Source organism: Ambystoma mexicanum, chromosome 5p, assembly GCF_040938575.1.
Source record: "Ambystoma mexicanum isolate Mex_15411 chromosome 5p, UKY_AmexF1_1, whole genome shotgun sequence".
NCBI lineage: Eukaryota > Metazoa > Chordata > Amphibia > Caudata > Ambystomatidae > Ambystoma > Ambystoma mexicanum.
In genome coordinates this window covers 1,174,491,918-1,174,504,338 of record NC_090930.1, presented here as the reverse complement: position 1 = coordinate 1,174,504,338, position 12,421 = coordinate 1,174,491,918, and the positions used below count along the sequence as shown (strand labels likewise).

The window sequence follows — 12,421 nt, the reverse complement described above, 5'->3', positions numbered from 1 at the left end:
CCTCCCTTCCTTCCTTCCTTCCTTCCTTCCTTCCTTCCTTCCTTCCTTCCTTCCTTCCTTCCTTCCTTCCTTCCTTCCTTCCTTCCTTCCTTCCTTCCTTCCTTCCTTCCTTCCTTCCTTCCTTCCTTCCTTCCTTCCTTCCTTCCTTCCTTCCTTCCTTCCTTCCTTCCTTCCTTCCTTCCTTCCTTCCTTCCTTCCTTCCTTCCTTCCTTCCTTCCTTCCTTCCTTCCTTCCTTCCTTTCTCCCTCCCTCCCTCCCACGCCCCCCCCCCCAGTTTAAACCCTATTTCCCCCTCTAGTTTTCGGAATTGCCTGCATTCGTCAATCCACCCTGGCATACTATTTCCATTCTACGCCGTCAACAGTTCTACAGCTCCACACATATTGCCTAACTCGTAACTCTTTACCTTTCTTCTCATCAGTTTTTCAATAAATGCCACCCACGCCCCCACTTTCATTCTCTACGTCGCGCTCCTGCTCTCGGTGTAGATTGCCGTGTTCACCCCCTTTCTCTGTTTCGGTGTGTTCTTCTTCCCCCCTTTAACACCTGCGTTCACGTCCCCGGGTGCTTTTGTCGCTGTCCCCACGGGTGCTATCACTGCCCTGTTATCCGACAATACTCCTCAGTCGCATGCGAAGGTCGCCAGTGCAAGGGTTGCGTCGCATGAACATGCCACGCCGCACTGCATGGTAGGAGCAGGGGAGAGATAAGTGCACGGCCAATTGCTCCCCCGGGAGAGTGGGCGGGGGTCGGGGTGTCTCTAATTAGATCCGAGAACCGTTTGGAGCAATGCAGTATTTCACGGTCCGGTGATGGACACGATATGAAACCATTTCAAGAACAGACTTGCTGATTTATGGGGGCGATGGGCGGGCGAAGGGTGGGGGAGATTGCAAACGAGCCCTCCTCTCTGCATTTCACTAAAAGCAACATTTGGCGCATCTAACATTCAGCGCGGTGTATCGGGGGCAGGTCGGCCGTGCAGGTTTCGCTGTCCTGACGTCCACTGCAGCCTTCGCCAAACGGTTCATGCATGAGCAGGGGTGCAAGCCTGCGCCCCTCTGCTGATCTCTGACTCGCTCTCCAGAGTGCAGTAGGCGCTTGAAAGCCAGGACGTGGTGCACTTGTGTGCCAGGCTTACTGCTCACAATGTTAGGTGATCTGGTCTCTGCAGTCATATTGCCATGGCGTCCTTCACATGGGGGGATTTGGGGGGCCAGGGATAGGGGTCGAATGCAGTTTAGAATCCTGGCCTGTATATTAACCCAGCGCAGAAGCCCTCCTGTCCTGCACCAGGGCCCGCTGCATCGACTCCCCTGTACCCGGAGGCACCCAGGCGCTGTTTTGGCTACACTGCTGTTGGAAAGTGTCGCTTTCAGACTATTTTTGTGTCTGAATGATGAGGCGGAAGGTGCCGCCTTCGGAATGAGAGGATATGTTTACGTCTTACATGGAACCCTGTGTACTTGTGAGGCCACTTGTGCAACGCTCTGTATGAGCTCCCGGCACTGCTCACTACAGGCGTGTCTGGGAATCACTTGACGATTCTGTTCCCAGCATAAGTTTCAATGCACTTCACGGTCTTCACTGTCACGACCCTACTTTAAGATGTTTGCACTGCTCCCCTCGAGGACAGGATCACAGGCGCGTTAGTCCCTAAAATGGTGCACGTTGTGCAAAGACCCGGGCAGGCGGGCGGGGTTGGAGCCCGGCTCCGATGGGAGCTGTCCAAGGTGCCGAAATGACCACCGCAGCCCTGCACGTCTGGAGCTGCCCCGGGGATATGCAGGGCCCGCGCTCTTCCCGCGCATCTGGGCATGCAAGACGCGCTCTGTGCCTCCCCCAGAAGACTGCCCCCAACATGTGAATGGCCAGCGCACATGCTACGGTGCAACATCACTGGACTAGCAAGCGGCAATTCCCCCCTTTCCTGGACAATAAGGCGTGTTGTGATGGGTTTTTTTTGTGTTCATTGTGGCACATGGTGCCAACAACCTGTACCCAACGTGGAGTAATGATACATATTAACCAATTATGAATTAATATATGAATACGGCTGTTTATAAAAGCTACCCCTTAATGTAATTTGCATGTCACCCATTCTTTAAATAGAGACAGAACCTAGGCTGTTCACAATGTCAGAGTGCCCTACCTCCCTACCCCAGATGAGCAGCAGCCCACACCAAGCAAGAGCGACGTGTTGCTGCACTACAAAGCTTACCTTGAGAAGCAAGTCCGTGTTGCACGTACAACGCAAACAAGTAAAGGGTTCCAGCGGAAGCAAACGAGACCCCCATCCTTCCAGTGGCGAAAAAGTCACATCCGTGAAAGAGGGAGGGCGCCTCTGTCCCCCGAGAAATACCCAGCACAGGCGCGCGACTTGTGGGGCAGCCTCAGAGGCGCCCGTGTGGGCACCGCGCTCCGTCTGGCCGCATCTCCGAGGCTCAAAGCGAAGAGCACTTGGCGGAGGGTCGCTGAGCGCCAACCTGTGCCGCTTGAAGTGCGAGATCCAGGGCACGAGCGCGGCGGGAAGTGTCCTCTCTGCCGTGTGTGGTGAAAGCCCGCCAGGCAGAGCTTGTCCGACTGCAGCCAGCGCTGTTCAGGATGGCGCGCCGAGTGCCCTCCCTGCACACCGAGCCGGGCGGGGGAGCGGCAGAGGGGGAGGCGCTCCGTCAGCCCAGCATTGCATCAACCTGTCCCTCTAATGGCTGCGATGATGCCTTTAACCCTGCGTCTGCTGCCGACTTGGCCGGACCATAGAAACCATTTGCATTCTGTTCTTATTTTGCATAACGTGATAGAATGTTTCTTCGGGCACACATCTGCTGGGATCCCTTGGATTAGCAGCGTTACGTGCCCCGCCCTTCAAAATCTCGGGGCAATGCGACTGTTGCACTTCTGAACTGTGGATGCCCGCGCTGGGGGAGTGGGTGGGTGCAGACCTCGTCTGAGGAGTCACGCGCTGCACCCGGTGTTATACGTGGTGTACACGTGTACCCTAAAGGGCTTGCAGGCTGCGTTTTTATTCTGACTGAACACCGTCTCCGCATTTCATGTTCGGCCGTGAGGCATGCACGCACGCATGCATGAGGCCCTGTTCCCACCTGCCTCTGGGCGCTGTATAGGTGTTGGCATGGAACCCTGACCGCTCCCATATCGGGAACCGCGGACGTACGGTCAGCTACAGAACCGAGTATAGACAATGACGCATGTAAAGCTACACTGCACACATCGGTCACATTTTCTTTTAACAATTGCACGCCGACAGACACCACTTGAAGCACACGCGTTTTTGTTGACATTGCTGATGAGGTAGTAATGAGCACATTACGTTAGTTTAATGCGGACGTTATTATTCTGTCAAATGCTTCTTCTGCGCATGAGTGTTTTCAAAAGGAAGATTGGCCTTTGGTGTTTAAAGATGCCTGGCGGATTCCTCGATGCACTTGCGAACACTTCTGCACGGCGGTGGATCTCCTCATTTAGTTTAGTTTGTTTATTTGTATAGCGCAGCCGAACCCTGGGGTAGCCAGGCGCTTTATCATTCGGATCAACAGTGGTTACAGAAGGTTGTACATACAATGTGAAGTCAGAAGAGGCAATATAACGGATAGTGTGAGGGACCGGGTTACAAGTTGGTCCTGGATGAGGCAAAAATTGGTTACAGAATACAAGCGTCACATCTTTGAAACACAGGCAGCATAAGATGTAAGGAGATGCAAATGAGGCAGGTGCAGTGCTAGGTGTCGATGACAGTCTCTTGCTGAGATGTGAGTCGTTCCTTTACCTTGGATCAGAAAGACCAGAACGACCAATAGTTGTGTTTGACCAGGAACTCGGCAACTGCAAACGTATAAACTGGGCAACCAACCAGAAAGTTAGTTCAGCAGGTTGTGCACTTGCTGCTGTACTCTGTTGCAGGTTCGAATGTAAGGCCACCGTAGCATTTCATCCAGCCGAGTTCGATAAATGAGTACCATCTTCGGTTGGGTGTGCATGGGCGTAATTATAGGGGGGGGGACAGGGGGTTTTGTCCCCCCCAACTTCTGTGGCAGGCCTTTTTGTCCCCCCCATCTTTTGGATTAATTATGTAATGAACAGCGCAAGCCCAGCTGGGGTGCACCGCAAGGCTTGCGCTGTCTCATTACATAATGCAGAGATGCCTTTCAGCCGCGCTGCAACACATTCAGGGCTGGGATGCCCTGCGTGGCTCAGACCCTCACCCTGGCTGGCCTGACTCAAAGTCAGCAGCCAGGGTGCTGAAATGTGTGCTGCAGGGCCTGGCGCCTGTGCTGTCACACTAGCAGCAGCACTTCCGTGGGCCAGCGGCACAGAGCATCGCTTTCCAGCTTCGTGTTCGTGCAACACACAGATAGGAACTAGGAAGCTCATTCAGCTTCCTGGTTTCTGTCTGGTGGCACGTGAGTGTGAAGATGTTAGGTCGGTGTAACGCGAGGGGTGGCCCAGGTGGCATTTGAAAGCAGAGCAGAGGAACTTTAAAATAAAAAAAAGTTTTAATTATGTCTGTCTATGTTTGTTGGGGAGCTCTGTCCAAGCCCTCTGAGGCAAAATACATGCAAACTTCCTAATTAGGATATGGATTGCACCAACAGAAGTGACTTCACAAAAAAGGACATTGCAAGGCGCATCATCAGTCTTTGATACTTAGAGGCGCCATGGAAGTGACTTTAGAATAAGTTGCCATAAATAAGCCAAGTGACAAATAACTGTGTGGTGCAAAATACCTAAATTGCACTATTGTTATATGTGGAGCAACTCTATAGTCATTAGGCTTTTCCATTATAATAGCATGATACATTAACATAAGCTTTGAAGTGAATCAGAATCACTCACAGAGCTGCAGATAAGGCAGAATATGATTAAATGATTTGCTCAGGATCACACACTTGGTTAAATGGTGAAACTGGGATGTGGACAATTTAAGCGCCTGTTGTACATCTTTCCAGGCTTAGTGGATATAGATATTTATTAAGGTTTTTTCCATACATTTCATGTGCTTATTATTTATGTAATACATATAACAAATAATTATTTATAGCAATGCATTGGAAGCAAACCACAGTACATAATAAACAAGCCTTTCATAGTAAACTAACCATACACTATATACATTGTCATAGAAATATGTTGAGCGATGGGAGTAGGGCTTTAGTCTCATTCTCCCCATTCTTCATGCAAAGTCACAATAGCGTCATGCAGATTAATGTGATCCTAACAAATCCTCCTTGGGTTTTAAAGCCATATTCATTATTTCATAAAGCATGCAACATTATGCACCATTCTCACTTCTGATCACTCCCCCCCATTCACATTTAGAAAGGGACAAAAGTCCCTGCTAATAGTACACCCCCTCCTTCCGATCAGTGGCTAATCTCTCACATTGTAAAACAGAGCGCCATGAGGACTCTCTGCTGCCCGAAGCTCTTTGGGACATTGTCCTGGCAGCAGGACACCTCTATCATTCAGACCGGGTAAGGTGTTCTGCTGCCAGAACAATTGCTCAGCACACATTGTCCTGCCAGCGGGACACTTTTGCCGTTAGGCACCCTCTTTGAGGTGCTGAACGGGAGAGGTGTCCCAATGACAAATGTCCTAGTCTGGCTCTTAAAAGAGGTACGGGAGGAGGGTAGCTTGACCACCCATTGCGACTCTCCTGCTCGGTACTCCACTACTTGGAGCCATTTGAACACAGGAAAACATACCTTAATTTCAATCAGTCAGAATCTTGTAGAAAACAATTCTATCAGCACGTAGTCATATAAGGTGCTGTGCAGAACCCAAATTTGGAGATAGATGGCATTTAAAAATCTATACCAATTATACTTGGTCACCCACTGCACTGCATTAACCAATGGTTTCTGCCTTTGAATGAAAGGAAAAATCATGCAAATTGCTGACATTCCAGTGAATCTGGATCTTTCGGCCATGGCTTTATAGTTCAGCAAGTCAACGTAGCCCAAAATTTCAGGTATGAGGGGGTGATAAAGTCTGGTCTGCTCAATGGAGGTTGCGCCACTGTTTCCATGCGTTATTGTAAATGTACATATAAATGTTGTGTGCACACAGTGTATGTCAGTGGAGGTGCTGGGTGCATGTGTGTGTGAGTGAGAGTGTGTGCAAGCAAATGTGTGTTGACTTTTGTGTCTGAATGAATGATAATGCATTGTTTGTATGTTCTAGTGGAATTAAGTTTGTGAATGTTATGCTGTGTCACTGAGTGTATGGCAGGCCGGCTGAATATGCATGGAGGCCTAATTGAACTTTAAAGATACACCACCAGTCTTATGAAAGTTATAACATAGAGTCAGCAATGGACTCTTGTGGTGTAGTAGATTAGTGTTATCCCTCAGGGATTTAGGTTGTTAGACCGATGTACAAAATCACAGTGGAATTAACCGTGGCCATGTTCTCTGCGAATACGTTTTTTCCTCGGTACAAAAAACCAAACCCATGTCCCCTCAAACCGCCAGTTCACCCATAACCCCCCCACATACCTTTTCTCCAACCGCTGCCTCTCGTGTAACCTGCAGCATCAGATCCATCCCTTTAACGCAGGTCGGATCTGATGCTGCATCGTCCCTTTTCTTCTTTTTTTTGTTGGGTTCCCTGCCACCAATGCTGAGGAAGCGGGGGGCACCCCTGCAACTGCCAAATCCAAAAATACCGAACATGGGCTGAAGGGGCCACCCTTGCAACCCCTGCTCTTCATGTTCAGTATCTTCGGCTTTGAACTAATGGTGGTGACCGAATTTGGTCAAATCTACCATTCAACCAATTTTATTTTTAACAATTTGGCCGAAACGATCCCTCAGAGCCACCATCCGCCCTCCCTTCACCCCACCCCTTTCCTTCAGTTGTCATTTCCCACCCAACATTTTCAGAAAAGTTACTCCACTGTGGGTGTGTGTACATGTTCTATGTACAGTGAGATGGTCTGACTAGGTAGGTAGATCTTTCACAAAGTATTGTGCTCTCAAATGTGTCACGCGCACCAAGATCACAGAGGAAAAACATGGACACACAGAATATGTAAGTGTTGCTGTGCACAGTGCAGTGCACTGTGTCTCTGCACTGTCTGCAGTTGCATCATGCATCATGTAAAAATACTTCGGCAGACTGCAGCATGTGACTGAGTTTGTGATGTTGTGAGGCATGGGCCGATCCTTAAGAAAACCACAACCCGATGTCTTGACAATATGCAGTGTCCAAGTAGAAATGCAGGTAGATTCTGTTCTATACGCGAGTGCTTGTGTTCCAAAAATTTTTTGCATTCCACTGTGAAATGTATGGTGTTCTTTTAGAGAGTTTTCCTTCATGGTTTGGGAAACACCGATTTTGTGACAAATGTTTTATCCACACAAAAATGCCTTTTAATTGAATCACTGCCGCTACATCTGCCGCTCCAGAGCAGCTTTATTTTTTGTAGATGACCCAGTGTTAAAGGTCACCAAAATCTAGGTCACTGTACCAATATGTGTGTGTGTGTGTATACACTTGCAACCCGAATAAAAACAACAAACGCACACAAGTGTATTCAAATGTTAATTCTTTGACATAGCCACTACTTCAAGCGCTGGCCAGTTTTTTTATTCTCCCAGTTTAGGGGATTTGTCCAGGATCACACATTTTTTGTTAGACATGGAGGAGATGCCGGGATTAACCCATGGCTCTCCTGTTTGCACAGTTGAACGCCAGCAGATCACATCTCTGTCATGCCACCTACAGTGTCTGCCATTTTAGTGGCATTTACATTGTTGGATAGTAAACTCTGTGACCCGCGGCCCAGAAGGGTAAATGTTAGTAAATTATGATATTTTTTTTATTATCTGGAGTGGGTGCAGTAGGTCCATCATATGGCAGGCACATATCCTTACTCGGACACGCTTTAAATAGTGCACTGGCTGCTCTTCACTCCTGGAATATTGATGTACCAACCTATAGGGGACCCTCCCATGTATTTTGAAGCCGAAGTTAGGCAAGGCTGCTGTGCTGCGCTGGACACCTGCTATAACTCGCATGCGCGCATGTGGGGAATGCACACACGCCAGAGCAATGTGTTTAAAGTGCTGTTTATACCCATTGGGGGTTTACCCTCTGTGCTGGTGGCACTGTGGTGGCAGTTTGTGTGACTCCGGGGAATGCCCACTCGCACATGGGAAATGCACCCTGACCAAGGGGCACCTCGAGATGGTATTGGACGATATGCTGTGATCTGCCCAGGATGTTAATGGGCTGTGTGTTTTATACTTTTGTAGGGTGATGTATTTACTTTTGCAGGGCAAAGTGGTACTTTTTAAGGGCAGGCACGGCAAATGTAACACAATTAGACTTATTTGGGCAGTGCTTATATAAAAGGGCTGTGAGCTGCTCCCTGAATAGTAGATCATAGGTGATCTTAGGCAGGTCACTAGAATGTCACTATGGCGACGTGCTAACATTGGGATAGGGTGAAGGGCCGCATGTACATCTTTAGGTCTACATCTTTAGGTGACTTGGCCTTGGGAATTTGCACTTCACCCTAGGACGGATGTCTGAGCCCATGCTGCACCATGGCGACAGTTCGAGTTCACCAAGCCTGTGTCAAAGTGAACTAGACACACAGCAATACCCGGACCACCATGTAGGATAGGGTTGCTGGGTGTGAGATCTGCCAAAACATTTCTCCCCCTTACCTGCAATCCAACAACATCCATCTGCCCCCTTTATTATTGTAATGCGATTGGACTGCTTTAAACTGTCAATGCTGCTGGAGCCAGGATTCCAACATGAGATGGGGGAAAAGCAATTAACCGCACGGCCACTCCATTGTCTTATCAGGATATTAGTGAAATGGCTTGTTTTTAAATTTAAAAGGTGTGTTCCTTTTAATATTTGTTGAAACGCTATAGTAAACTCTCCATCCTTGTGTTTTTTTTCCTCGGTGTGCATGATTAACCTTCCGAGAAGCAAATAGTGGCATGGATGATGTTGTAACACTGCGAGCACAGGATAGGTCGCTAATATTAATAATTGGTGTTCTTGGATAGCTCTTCATGCAGATTCCTCTTGCTTCTAAGCACTTGTACTAGTAGTTGTTATTACCCAATAATGTAATGCTACTCAGTGTATCACCCTTGAGAGCATGGATGGCTGGGTCAGCCCTACCGCAGTATTCGAACTTCAAAGCGCATGGGGCATGTAACTCAGAAGGGGATGCGAAAAAGATGTTGAGCCCTAATATAGGTTTCTTGATTAGCATAGAGTGGCATGAGAACATATTTATCTTCTGAAATAGTGACACCTACTTGAGGCAGTCCCAGCAGCAAGGAAGGTGTGAACCAATACAGACGTTAGAGGAAAACAGGCATTCTGGAGTGAACTCGGGTGCATTTGTCCTTGCACAGTAGACTGGGACCTGCACAGACATTGTGGGCCTTGGCTGTCTTTGAACTTTATGGGCACTATCTGCAAATTGGTGTGTGAAGTGTTTCTCAAGTGCACGCAGCAAAGGCTGTGTGGGGACATGGAAAATGCATGATAAATGTGGATGCCTCAGAAACTAAACTAAATCATGTAAGCATTCACCAACATGTGTTTACTCAGTCTGTCCTCACAGGCCATCCCCACCCCCTCTGAGACCCCCGTAATGTTTCCTTGTGCCCCCAAACCCCTTCTTGCACACAGGTGTTGCCTGTTTTGCTTGATTCTTCTACCCTGCTCCCCATCTGCCCCCTCCTGCCTACTTTAAAAAAACATGTTTTGCTTGATTTGACTTTTATGGACTTCATTGATTCACAGTGCGTCACCCTTTCTCAAATCTCATGCTGGACCTCCTTTCCATCTTGTACTCATGGTGGCCCTGAATCATGCTGTCCCCATCTTCATCTTGCATCCTGGCTTGGAACATTATGTGTTACTTCTGACTTCTGCAATTTTATTCATTCTCCCTTCTTGCTACTCCACTCTTTTTGACTGCTTACTCTCTGTTCTCTCCTCCTCTCCCTTTCTCCCTTTACCTATCTCCTCCCTTCCTCCCCTTACTTTCTTCTATACACTTACTCTATTGGAATTGTCCCTGTACCTAGTATGATAGCATCCTCCTCTGACTCCCTCCCCTTACTTGTCTTCCCGCACCCCCTCCAGCACTATCCGGAATGTTGCCAGGCCTAGTAGGATAGTCGCTTGTTTTGTTCCTTCTCTCCCTTTCTCCTCCCCTCCCCCTCATCTTTTGTTTTCTCCAGCTCTACCAGAAATGTTGTCAGGCCTTGTATGGTAGTCGCCTGTCTGTTTCCATTTCCGTCCCACTCTCCCCCTCTCTTCCTTATCTATGTCTTAGCTCTTGCACTATCTGAAATGTCATCAGGTCGAGTGCGATAGTTAATTTCACACCCTTACTGTTCATGGCCTGTAAGAATGTCATTATATTTTCCCTTGTTCCCTCACTTGCCTTGAGGCGCTTTGAAACATATTGTGTATGAGGGCTATATAAATTAATGATCATATCATATCAAACTATCATATCATATCATGTCCCCCAGTGCTGTTGGATCGCAATGCATTTCCGTTGATAGACAAGTGGATCAACTAATAGAGTACAGAATGTGTGCTTTCAGGGCTTGGAGGGATGTCTCTGGTACCAATAAAGCCCATCCAAAGAAAGTGAGCACTGTTCATCCTCCTCTGAGCCCAGAACAGTAATTACCCAGGCCTTAGGTGAGATTAATTATATAATCTTTTATTACTTGCTTCGGGCCCCTTTAGCCCTTTTTCCTGTGCCCCCCTCTTCTTTGTTACTGCACTTGCATGATCTGAATATCCCAAAGCCTAGTAGGGCCGCTGTTTGGTTTATTATTTCTTTTCTCTTGTTTTATACAGCGATGATAAATGTAATTTAATACGTACTGCTATTTTAATTGTACATTTGTGAAAAGTTGAGTTATTTGACTAAAACACAATAAATAAATAAAAAAACAAAGTACCCAAGGTGTTCCCTGTCCCCCTCAGATTGTATGTGTCTCTTACACCCCTCCTCATAAGTGGAAGTGCCTTCCTGCAGAAATCAGGAAACCATTTCCTGTCCATAAGGCAGATACTTTGACTAAGGCATTCAATAGTCTCTCTATGCTCTTCTCGATAGGTACCAAACCATGTGCATGTCTAGGGAGATCTCTTTTAAATATATTGTATATAATATGTTATATTTTTCCAAACACAACAGACAATAAAGTAATAAATCTAACACTTGTTGCGGGAGTGAAATGCAGCAATTTACAGAAGACGGCAAATAGGCTATCTGACACGCATTCACTTGATGTAATGGCTCTATCCTCTAATCCAGAACCGTGATCCTTCCCATGCCCCCTGAGCTCTGGCCCTTATGTCACACCACAAGTAACGGGGAGCTTGAGGAGGATCTTGCTGCAGGGACATGGAAGGACAAAGGAAAACAACATCACCATCACAACCTTGGCTCCATTTTGTGCATTGACTGAGGTACTTGTATGCAGCTTCGCTTCTCCTCTCCATTTCCAAGCCAGTGTCAACCACAATTCATGGTGTTATGTTTGTAAGCATTTAAACATTACAGTATTTCACAATGGCATTTGAAACTGGAATTAGAATCAATATCAATGGGGGAGATTCTAAAATAATAGCACAAATTAAAGGAGTGCAGAATGTGGGATGTCTCAACCCACTCATCCACGCCCTGCAACATCACTAGACATTGCTGGCAGCAGAAACATCATAATGGCCACTGGAAAGCATGCTGCTCGTCAGAAATTACCAGAAAATGGGCAGTGAAAACCCAAAAAATAGGCTGCCATCCACTTTTGCCTATCTTAGTGAGCACCGGAGACCACTGCCAAAACCCATCCTTTGGCATCTCGCAGAGCAAAATCTCTGCCAAGGAATGCAGAGCTGTCTCAAAAATCTGTTTTTATTTGGTGTCAAATTGCTAAAATCATGCCTCACAAACCACGTAAACAGATCCAACCTCCTTGTTGGGTGTTCCACATCATTATACTGCAAGAATCCACATAAATCCAATGTCAGAAAGAATCATGTGTTATTAGAACAAAATCCACTTTTAAAGATATTTGATGGAAAGACAGCTGTCAAAATGGGTGTAGTATCATTACTCGCCTCTGTCAGGTGCTGGCAATTTATAATTCTGACAGGAGAGCTGTGTTTCAGAAGTTAAATATGCCAAAGAAGAGAATTCCATCAAAATGCCATATAGAGTGCCACACAGTGATTTTATTGTTGAAAAAGACTTGATTTAAAGATATGTTGCTTATTGTGAGTTCATAAATGTGTTTTTATTTTACAAGGAACTATGTTGCAATTGACTAGAAGGTAATCTGATTTAGTTAAAACTTCAAGAGGCCTTCTGTTCATGGGAACCCTTCAAACCCTATCC

General features: G+C 47.0%; 1 protein-coding gene across 6 annotated transcripts in view; it reads right to left on the bottom strand.

Annotated features, from left to right (window-relative positions):
• The window catches only part of VSTM2A (V-set and transmembrane domain containing 2A), a 170,778-nt gene extending 167,834 nt beyond the window's left edge, over nucleotides 1-2,944 (bottom strand). For 2 of the 6 annotated variants that reach the window (XM_069613647.1, XM_069613646.1), the window contains exon 1: nucleotides 2,222-2,944. In XM_069613647.1, coding sequence (XP_069469748.1) covers nucleotides 2,222-2,297 — 76 coding nt within the window. In that variant the 5' untranslated portion in view covers nucleotides 2,298-2,944. The remainder of the gene's footprint in view (nucleotides 1-2,221) is intronic. The other 4 variants (XM_069613648.1, XM_069613649.1, XM_069613650.1 and 1 more) reach the window with 3 other exon arrangements.
• Between the last annotated feature and the right edge of the window lie 9,477 nt (nucleotides 2,945-12,421).